General features: G+C 40.3%; 1 protein-coding gene across 5 annotated transcripts in view; it reads left to right on the top strand.

Annotated features, from left to right (window-relative positions):
* Nucleotides 1–6,209: 6,209 nt before the first annotated feature.
* The window catches only part of dlg5a (discs, large homolog 5a (Drosophila)), a 77,048-nt gene continuing 71,704 nt past the window's right edge, over nt 6,210–11,553 (top strand). For all 5 annotated transcript variants that reach the window (XM_041789332.1, XM_041789330.1, XM_041789331.1 and 2 more), the window contains exon 1: nt 6,210–6,936. In XM_041789332.1, the coding sequence (XP_041645266.1) occupies nt 6,633–6,936 (304 nt within the window). In that variant the 5' untranslated portion in view covers nt 6,210–6,632. The remainder of the gene's footprint in view (nt 6,937–11,553) is intronic.

Raw genomic sequence — 11,553 nt, 5'->3', positions numbered from 1 at the left:
AGTCTTCTTTCTTGAGTCTCTTTGCTTATGCAAAATGAAACGTGATTAATATAGATTAAAAATGTATATTTAATCATGATTAATCTAAATTAATCCACAGCAACCCTGTGATTAATCTGATTTAAAAGTTTAATCTTTTGGCAGCACTCATCATGCAGAAAGAAAATGACCTAAAACACACTGGCAAAACAACAAGGAGTTCATCAGGGGTAAGAAGTGGAAGGTTTTAAACTGGCCAAGTCAATCTCCAGACTTAAACCCTACAGAGCAGTTTACCTGCTAAAGAGGAGGCTGAAGGGAGTAACCCTCCAAAACAAACAACAGACAGAGGCTGTGGTGAAAGCCTGGAACAGCATCACAAAAGAAGAATGCAAAATTTTGGTGATGTCACTGGGTCACATGGTTGATGCAGTTAGTGCTAGTAAAGGATTTGCTGCTAAATATTCAGTCTTATTCACTTTTAACTATTTTAAGTCTATCTGTTATAGTACTTTTGCTCATCTAAAGAGTTGGTGTTCCATTAAAAATTATGCTATCCTCTAAGTTGTGTATCAGATCCAGATGTAAATACCAGGAAATAGAAGCTAAAATGTTGATCTCTTGTCTTGTATTCATCTTTTGATGTCAAACCCAAATGTTTTTAGTTGACAGAGAAAATAAAGGAAAATGGCCTCTCTGCTCCAATTCTTTTTGAGCAGAGTGTACATTGAAGGAGAAAAATGTTTATGTTCATTAAAACTGTATTCCAGCATTAGTCTTGTTTTTAATAACTAGATCTCATATATTGGAGTTGTTAAAAAATACCATAAGCTAAACAAGGCCAGGCCTTATTTAGATACATATGTTTCTTTAAATGCAGCAATTCACATCAGTTTCTTTTGAATATGTTTTAGCCTCTACTGTCAGTCTCTTCATGGAGTGTTGAGTCTCTTTTTCCAGTAGAGGGCAGTGATGCCTTCAACAACTCCTGCAAAAGAGTGACTCATAACAAACAGAACCTCTTACTCTAAACTGCAGGGATAAATCATTACATGATGGAATTAAATCACTCTATTAATTCACAATTCAAGGCAACTCAAAAACAAATCGCACAGTCAGTGCCAAACAAATTGGTTTTGACTCTTAAATACACAGCATTTTGCTTAATCAATACAGAAACATACTTTCTCTTCCCTGGAGGAGCATGAGGCCACCGTGCATGAGTGCACATGGAGCTCCTGATACCTTATTACATCCTGTTGGCTTCACTTAAAATACCGCTGAATGCACTTGACTGTAAGACATGGCTTTGCTCAGCTGGCCCCGGTAGTGTGTGTGTGAGTTAACTGCACTGCGATCAATAACTCCACAGAGTGAGGAGGGGAGAGCCTGTGGAATTAATGGCGTCCATAAAGCTGCCTTGGCCACATTAAAAAAAGTCTAGCATGTCTGCAGTGCTGTCGGGGAGGAGGGACCCTTGGGTAACAGGCATGCAGGAGGAATAGTGTTGAAATTGAGTAGAGATGGCAGGAAAGGCTTGAGGGCTTTAGATGGATGTTTAGATTATAATAACCAGAATTTTAATGATGGTTAAATGTGATGAGTTCAGTTTTGAGGAAGAAAATTTAGACAACACTATATGAGTTATATAAGCATGTCTGCCAACAATGACTTTTGATGTCATTATGATCAGAAACCCCCCATCTGTTGCAGGCATTTTTTTGAAGGTTGTGTAAAGTGCTGTTAATTAAAAACCACAAATTTCCACATTTAATAACTTTAATAAGGCATTAAATAACCTCTTTTAGTGCATTAAAGTCGGAGATGTTGTAGGGAAATGACACCTCTGCTTTCAAAAAGTGCCAACATGAGGATCAAGGAGAGAAATATCCTCTTCTAATATGTCTCTGCTGGCCAGTTTCTTCTGTTTATTCAACATCCTAGAAATTATTTTTCTCGGTATTCATGCAAGATGGAGTTCAAATAAATACACAGTATTCAAGAGTGAGTTGAAATTGAGTGTGTGGATGATGAAGTTATTGTGCAAATCTCTGCAAAGACAGCTTTCCATTAGCTAGATCTCCTTTCAGACAGAAAAAAGCCTCAAAAATCCACAAAATTTTCAGTTTGAGACAATTAGACCGGGATAAATGATGGAAATGCGTGCTGACAGCCTCTTCAATAAAAGATAAAGCTATTATCCGCCTTGATCCAGACTGTCTGATAAACAAATCTGTATAATAATTTTTCAGTAAACAATCAGACAGCTGAACACCACCCCTGTTGTCTAAATAATAAACTTGCTTATACCCAAAAGATGAAAAAAAAAAACCCATCAGCCTGTCTTTTCTATTCTAATGCATTCACCGCTCAGAAGTAGGGTACAGACACAAGCATCCAATCTGTGTCAGCTATGGGGACCTGCATCCCTTTGATATGAATGAATTGTAATTAATTTTTCATCAGGAGAGATAGCACATAGTTGCACAAGCTATGGAGCCAGCATGGCAGAGAAACAGAGACAGAGGGAGAGAGGCAGTGGGTTGTAGATGTCACAATGAGATTCAGTGCATGCATGAATAAGGTCACGGTTTGAGAGGTATGCCTGCAGACGCCTGCCTCTGTGCCAACAATCTTTATTCAGCTGCAGACTGGAAGCGAGAGTGCATCCATCATCACCATGTTGTATCTCACAAATCCTACTCAATAACACATTTCTCTTGTCACTCTCACATATTGCTTATATGTTCACATATGGCTAGCTGCCCTCTTCTATCGGATCCAGAGGACAGACGGAGCAGATGCTAAAAATGGTTGCAGTGCAGCCTGCATATAGAAACAAAGAGCACAAGCCTGTGGCTACTTCAGAGGTATTATGCAAGAGCTCAATAAAAGCCTCATATTTCTATCACTGCATTGACAATTTATCTAGAAGGAAATACCTAAAGTAGTCAGGGAGGAAAATCACTGCTGTGGGATTTGCTGATTTAATGTATCTTGTGTTTAATTAAAAGGTCATGATGAAGGCTTAATTGTACTTCATTTATCAGGCACTCAAGTCTGAAATCTTTCTAACAATTATTTCATTGTATGAGCAGTGGGAAAGTTGAAAGTTTTATCACATTGATCAGATTTAAACATAAATATAAATTAACAATAAATAAATAAGTATTTTGGATAGGGTTTGAATAAGGGATGGGCAATATTATTGGCATGGTAGCAGTAAAGTTATCAGCAGATAAGAAAATTTCAGCAGATATGAATAGCCAATATATCTGCAGAATGCATGAATAACAGGGCTGTCAAACAATCAAACTTTTTAATCGTTAAGAGTTGTTGCGTTTTGAAATTTGACTAATTTGCACTGAAAACTGTTTACATTTAATTTTGGAATTTTGCACTGTCTTAAACTTAGGGTAATTTATTTTGAAAGATAAATCGAAGAATATGGCATTATGGCAGCTTTACCGCAGACAAAATGGATTTTCTATGGATTGAAAAGGAAATAAGAGAAAAATTAAAAGGCAAATGTTTGATTACACAAGGTGCAGATGACTTTTGACTTGTCCACTGAGCTGTCTGTGAGTTTTTTTAAAATGGAAATGAGACGAAGTGGTGGTGAACTTATACATCATTGTGGCTGCAGGGAGAGGTTACTGTGGCCGAACCAAAGACTGCTGAGAAGGGACAACAAAGCATGCAATTAATCACACTTTAAAAATTAATACATTAATTATTGACCTTGACGTGCTTATATCACTAATGGATTAGTTTGTGCAGGTTAAAGCAAGATTTTTCCTTATTATCCTAATTTCTTAGTCTTCTTACTATGCCTTGAAAAGGGTTACTTTTTATTTTGTTTGTTAGAGAGATCACTTTCTATACATGCTGATTGTAGCTCTCAGAGGGGCACATGAAGCCTGGCTTTACTCTTTGTAAAAATCATATTTTGCACAAGAAATTACTTATAATTTGCAGTAGAATCAAATGTTTGTCTTGTTTTATGTCAGCTTCTAAATATGCACAATTATACTGTCCTAATAAGATAAGGTAAATTCAAGTGCAAGAAAGACTGGGTGTTATTTAAAATAAAAGAAGCATGTATATATTGGTCCTAATATCATTATTAACCAAAATGTATTTGGAAATATCAGTATATCAGCATATTGAATATCAGCAAAAACGTCAAAATATACAGTACACTTAGAAAGTATTCAGTCCTCCTTCACTTTTTTCCAACTTTGTCACATTGCAACCTGATGCTACTGTAAAAAAAATCATTTTTATTCTCTTTCATCTACATTCAGTACCCCTTAATGAGTGAATTTAATTTAAACGTGTGTCGACCAACAGATACATGGGCTAGGCGTGACTTGGAAAGGCACACACCTCTTTATAGAAGGCCTCACATCTTACAATATATATCAGAACAACAACCAAGCCATGAGTTTAAAGGAACTGCCTGCAGAGCTCAAAGACAGGATTGTTGAAAGACATAGATCTGACGAAGGCTACAAAAAAACTGTTGCACTGAAGGTTCCCAAGAGACTCAGTGGCCTCCATAATTCTCAGTTGGAACAGGTTTGGCATAGCCAGGAGTCTTCCAAGAGCTGGTCATCTGGCCAAACTGAGCAACTGGAGGAAAAGGTCCTTCGTACGAGAGGTGGCCAAGAACCCAATGGTCACTCTGACTGAGCTCTAGACATCCTGTAGATGTGAGACAAAGTCCCAGAAGGAGAACCATCACTGCACTGATTTGGGCTTATGGCAGAGTGGCTAGATAGAAGCCTCTCCTCAGTGCAAAACACATAAAAGCCTCCACTGAGTTTGCAAAAATCTCCACATGATAGCCAAAGTGTTTGCAAAAAAGAATGGTGGAAAATCCCCCAATCCAGGTGTGCAAAGTTTGTCTTATTCACAAAAGACCCGGGGCTGTAATTGCTACCAACGGTGCTTCAGCAATGGGTCTGAATACTTATGGCAAGGTGATATTTCAGTTTTTCCTTTTTAATAAATTATTCTGATAATATATTTTAAAATAAATTTAATTAAAAAATCCTTTTCATTTTGTCATGAGGGGAAACCTTCAGGGAAATTGACATTTGTTGTAGCCTTCCCAAGATCTGTGCCTCAAAAATCTTGTCTGAGCTCTGCAGGCAGTTTCTTTGAACACACGGCTTGTTTTTTTGCTCTATGATTGTAAGATGTGAGGCTTTCTATAGAGACGTGTGTGCCTTTGCAAATCATGTCCAGGCAATTAATTTTACCATAGGTGGACATACATTTAAAAAATAATAATTATAACAAATACTAGTCTGTTGTCGCTTGATCTTTAAGAGGTACTGAATGTAGATTTGTGAGAATAAAATATTTTTTTCTTCACTACTGTAGCATCAGGCCACAACATAATGACTGAAAAAGGTGAAGGGGGTCTGTAAATACTTTCTGAATGCACTGGATGTGGGTAAATATGTAAAATAAACATATTCAGAAATTTTATTTAGCATTTCATGCAAGCATCTTTTGTTTTTATATAAGCTCAATGTCAACATGGTCTCTGACACAAAGAAATTTGATAGACCAACCAAAAACTGAGCTCAATGTCTTACAGTGATATGTAGTTTTTAAAACTATCATAATCGGCAATAAAATACACTAGAGATATAATATGTAAATAGATATGTAAAAATAAACTCCTTAAAATGCAGGACATTATCGAAAAAGGTGTTATATGTTACTGGATGCATTTATTGGTTGTAGTTTGCATCATGCTACCTTAGGCTAGTTGCTGTGGCTGAAGCTAATTTTTGTTGTGGTACCAGCTATAAAGTCTTTAAAAACCCTCTATTTAATGTATTCTTATCATTTATATTATAACAAAATAGAATTTTAAAAAGGCTAAATATCTAGAATATTCTTTTAAGTTTTAAAGTTAATTTAGTGGGTTTAACTGCTATATTTCCCTTATTTTCAGCTTTATTCCAGTGATATGGTCACTGCTGACCTACCTCTATCACTGTGGCTGTATTTTTTACACCTCTTCATATTTTCATGTAAATTTTCCCCATTCTCATTTTTCCGCCTGGGATGTTCAACGTACTACGGGCTGATGTTTACGCCCATTGAAGAAATAGGTGTGTTTTGGGAAAAGCCCGCCCTATTTTACCTTATATGGTCTGTGAACGGCACGTTGATTGACAGCGGGCAGCAGCTGCTGAGTTGCTCAGACATGGCGGAGGATACAGTGTAACTGAGGATCAGCGGCGGAGTTACGTGAGTTTTCCCAGCAGTTGAGTCGTCAAAGGGCGCATTAAATGATACATGAGGAGAGGACAATGTGTTCGGCTGAGGCTCACACTGAGGGGAAGCAAAAACCGACCTGAACTGCCACGTACGAGTAAGATGGAAAAATGTATCGCTGTTTAGTGCAGTCAACAGCCTTGGGCAACAAATATGGCTTCTTGTGCCTTTTTCAATATGCTATAAAAATTGATCTCCCGTGCAACCTAATGCCGAGGTGGCTCCGGCTAACTTCTGCAAGCCGCGATAAGTTGAGTTCAATAGTCGCTCGGTACTTTTGATCGCTGAGGATTTTACATCCACTTGGCCGTCTGGGGGTTAGCTGGGAAGCTACGGAACTACAGCGGATAGCAATGGAGCCAAAGCACAAAGAGTTGCTCGACCAGTGCCACCAGAACTTACTGGAGTCCATAACAGATGCAGACCGAGTCATAGAGCTGCTCATAGTCTCTGGTACCTTGAGTCAGCTCGATAGGTTCGAGCTGGACCAGAACTGTTCGTCCAGCGCCGAGAAAGTGGACCACCTTTTGAAGATGCTGATGAACAAGGAGAGCGACCATTTCCTCGACCTGTGTGTGGCCCTGGAGAAGGCATACCCTGACCTGTATACTACCCTGTTCAGCAACAACGGCGGTGGACCTGTGGACCACTCCACCGGTAAGAACTGAAACCACGGCTACTTGTAAATACGATACACTTGTAACTAAAAAACAGTGGGTAAGTCAGTGCAGAGTTACCACTCAGCGTGTGTTGCTGCTATCTGGGTGGTCTGGCGCAAGAAAGCCATGTGTGGAGATCTCAAGAAGCTTTGAGCTTGATTTAATATTAACTAAAATCTTTATCAAGTCATAATGAAAGCTCACGTGAAGGTTGCACACGTTATCTTTACAGCATGGTTACACATTTATAACTGAATGTAATATGGTTGCTTACTGTGATAAATACACAGTGCACAAGCATGCATCTGTAAATGCACATCTTTTGGACTAATTTGTCCACATGCAGAGTGAATCTGCCCTCACATGCTCTTTGCAATGCACAGATTACTGCATGCCCCTGGCATGGATTTGGTTTTTCCACGTTTGGTGTGATTATTGCATCAAATCTAAACAAAACATCCAAGATCAATGTGCAGATATCCCTCAAGAGCTCCAATTTGTTTTCAGTGGCATGATATCCTTATGGTACATTAGGTAGCCTGATTTGTTTCCATGACAACGAGTGACATGTTGGTCCATATCGACCTGTGCAACGGTCTGTGTGTGCAGCCTATTCATGCATGCTTGCAATCCTCAGTTCACCTCCTCATGCTGGTATCCCCAAAATAACCATTGCAATCAGCCTTTTCTGCAGCGGTGCATTAATGCAGCATATTAAACTGCGCCTTTATCCATTATTGTGATTTGATTTGTCCTCACAGCAACAGCCTCCACTTGAGCTTATGTTGTTGTAGTTGCACAGAAACAAAGGGCATCTGAGTGTAAAAGCCTTGTCTAGTTTTGCCTGTTTTGCTTTGTCTGAATGACTGAAGCCAGTGGCTTACTCACAACCGGCGTCATACCCCGAGGGCCTGAATGCAGGATGAGCCTTGAGATTTGAAAGTAGAGAGAGTAAAGCATCCCTTTGGCGTGTTTACATGTACAGCGTTTGCAGACGTAGATGGGTTTTTACTGAGAAGGATGTTTTTTTTTCATCTTAAATACATGCCGTGCCCCATAGTTTACACCTTTTAAGTTGCAGCGTGTTTCTGTGTACTACGAGGAAGCAGAGCGTAGCAGGTAATGCTGAGTTGGTGTCTTGCTGCTCCACTGACTGGATCTGCTAACACTTCTTTAAGCTTTATTACTTCCTTGTATTGCTGCTGCAGGATCATCCTGTATTGCACTTAGAGTTGTTTACATGCAAGCAGCTGCAAACCTAGCCACTGTGTTTGCCCTCTTGAGTTTAGCCTGACTTGACAATGTGGATTTTCTTCACACACCTTGTCTACACCGGGCCTCAGAGTTGACCTGCCCTGCACGAGCAAAGAGTGAGCACCAGTAGTGAGTCAGCCTGTGGATATTCAACAGAGGATTAGGCCCCTGCTCTGTCTCCTCTCTCTGTGAAGACACGCTTTATCATTCCCTCACAGTCCACACTCTCAGACTCCTTCTGTTTCCACTCTAGTGTCATGGCTTTCCTTTTTGATTTTTCTTAAATGTGCCTTTTCATTATCTTTAGTGTTAGTGATTCGGCTGATGCGATTACCACGTTTTAACCACACTTGCAGGAGACCGGAGACGAGCCAGTCGCAGAGAACCTCCAGGCAAAGCAAAGCGGCTGGTTGAAAAAAAAAAAAAAAAAGCACATAAGCAAGCAGCAAGAGAGGAGAGGAAATCTTCAGTCAGAGCCCCTGTGTGGCTGCGAATGACAACAGGGTGCGTGAAAAGGGGTGAATGTGAGTGTGTGATGAGTCTCGCTGATAGCAACCTGCTCTCAAGTCGTCCTCTCATGCCTGCTTTTGTTCTCAGACGTGCCTTCTCCTTTGCCAGCTGAGCCTCCGTACACGCACACTTGCTAAATCATCCGCACACCAAAGAGACATCCTGACCCCACTAGGGAGAGTGTACAGATGCACTCGATTGTTTAAAGCCAGGGCTCTGTAAATTATTACTGTTTTTGCTGGCAAACTCCAACACGTTTGCTGTGGAGAACTTACAAACACATCATCCATTATTTAGCCTGTTTTGTGCATCATCGTGTGCCGAGGGATCGCAGCTGACAAATTCTCTAACTCTGATTCAGAGCAGAACATTCACTCAGACTTTGACAGAAGTTTTGTCACAAAATGAGGGTATTTCTAAACAGAATTGAGTTAATTTCATACATCCAGGCGGCTGCAAACATGCTGATTTCATGCCTCGGGTTGTGTGCACAGACAATATTCCACCTCAAGGAAGCAGCAGAAGATGAGATGTACCTGCACATCCCCCTGTGCTTTTTCACATTCAAAGGCCTGCTACAGTGATTTAAACTCACTCTGAGAGTAGGGCAACACAATTCCCACTGACAGGATGCAACGTCCACAATCCTCCTCTCCCGCTGTCTGTTTGACTTCATTTTCTCGTTGTCTTGGTTTCTTATTCTCATGCTTTACTTTTTCCCCTTTTTATCTTTCTGTCCCTCCTGTCTCTGACTCATTATGTTCCTGAGTGGCTTCATTTCTCTCTTAAAAAGGGGGACAGAGGAGGGTGATAGAAAGAGGGGGGAGACAACAGGCCTTTTGTTGAGAAGTTGAGCAGACCCAAAGTGCCCAGTCAGCAGCTTGCTCTGTGTACTAGGACATAGGCCAGTGAGTGGGGGTGTTCTCCTTTCTGTCATCCAGTTTCTGTCCCAGTCCATAAACCACAGCGGACACAAGAAATGAGTTATGACCCTGACGCTCTTGTCACCACCGCTGCTCTTTAATATCTCCCATGGGCTCCACCTGGATACTCTCTCCTCTTTTCTCTCCCTCTCTCTCTCTCTCTCGCTGTCAGTGTCGTTGTCTGTCACTCAGTGACGCACGCTGTCACTCACCTGCAGCACTCTGTGTACCCCAGCCAGACTTCATCCCCTTCCTTCCACATCCTCAGTGGGCAGCAGAGGAAGCCGTCAATTCATCTGCTGTTAGCTGCTGTTTCTGCTTAGCTGTGATTGACGACATTTGAGTGGATCGTATTTTATACAAGTTGTCGGCGTGAGTTTTATTACATTGCAGTGTCTCTGAACAACCAGCAGTGCAGGCTCAAGTTAAAAATGGCCAAGTTCCCGTCTCTGTGCTGTGATTTAAGGGAGCCAGTTGTGTGTGAAAGTCAAATTCATTATTTTATTACTGAAATGGCTCAAGGATTGTGTTTATTAGGTTGGGACAAAACATCAATATGGTAAATTACCGCCATCCTGACTCGTGTGACGCAATTATCAAGTTGCTTGTGAGGAATATTGATTTTTCAATGTAAAAACATGAGGCGCTCTGGACAGATTTCCCTGACAATATGACTCATCGCATCACCACTTCATGCCTCCTCACGATGGGGCTTGTAACAGGGCTGAGGGATATCGTGAATGGAAGTTAATTGGCCAAAGTGGATGTGACAGCAGGATGAAAGATGAAGCATAATGTCTGACAGCTGTGAAAAGAAGTCAAAGGATGAAGCATGATACGAGTTAGAAGTGACACTAAATTGCAGTGAATAAATATATTAATCTTGCACTTTTTCTTTTTAGGGGTATTTTGGATTCTTCAGTAAAAAGATATTGTGATGCAGTGTTTTCCACAGATTGACACTGTGTTTGGGTGGTAGGGATGTTTAACTCTCTGTGTTCCTGCTCTTTTTATCGTATCCATCAACAATACATTGCATAAAGACGCTAAAACGATGTCATTTACCTTTTTAAAATTTTAATTAAATTGTCCATTATGACAGCAGGTGAGCTATGAGCTGCATGTGTGAAGACTTAACATTGACAAAGAAGTATATCGAAACAACCATAATTATGGGCATGACGGCGATACATGGGGGGCTATAAATATACCTGGGTGGCTCACCCAGATATTGTCTATGGCTGTGTCCGAAACCACACACTCATTCCCTTCTCCCTATTTACTATATGGTAAGCAGCATATAGTGGACTCCCCTGCAAAACACAAAAATGATTTCGATACACTGCACACAGCTCCAGCCACAACAACGGCTCATAGATTTCCATGACAACAACTGAGGATCAAAATTAACAGTAGAATTTCACTGAAAACTTCCTGATGGTAAATGTAACATATTTTCACAAAAAATAAAAATACTAATAGAAAAAAATGGGACTACACATAGAAAAAAAGGTGGGTCAAAGTATCCAAAACTTTGTCACCAGGCTTAGGTGCTCTTCAGGATAAGTGGACAAAGATATAGTGTTAAAAAAGGGAGCGATGACTTGCCCGTTAGCTATCAAAAACTGTTCATAGTATACTTGGCAGTCAGAACTGAGGATCCGAGGCACTCTGATGTAATGAAAATCCTTTATTATTAGGGATATCTGCGCGTTTCAACTCCAACAAGTCTTCATCAGGGCATCATTAAAGAGGTAAATGAAGCAAAAATTTAAGAAACAATCAAGAAATTGTCAAGCTCTAGGGTGAAAGACATTTGTAATCTGCATGCTCAATCCATGAAGTACAGCTCCTGAAGACGTACAACTACCACCCTATTCCTATTCTTCCTGTACTGTCAAAGGTACTTAAGGAAGTTGTGGCAGAGC

This window comes from Cheilinus undulatus, linkage group 6 (genome assembly GCF_018320785.1).
Source record: "Cheilinus undulatus linkage group 6, ASM1832078v1, whole genome shotgun sequence".
In the NCBI taxonomy this organism is placed as follows: domain Eukaryota; kingdom Metazoa; phylum Chordata; class Actinopteri; order Labriformes; family Labridae; genus Cheilinus; species Cheilinus undulatus.
The sequence above is the reverse complement of the archived record's forward strand: the minus strand, read 5'-3'. Positions and strand labels throughout refer to the sequence as shown.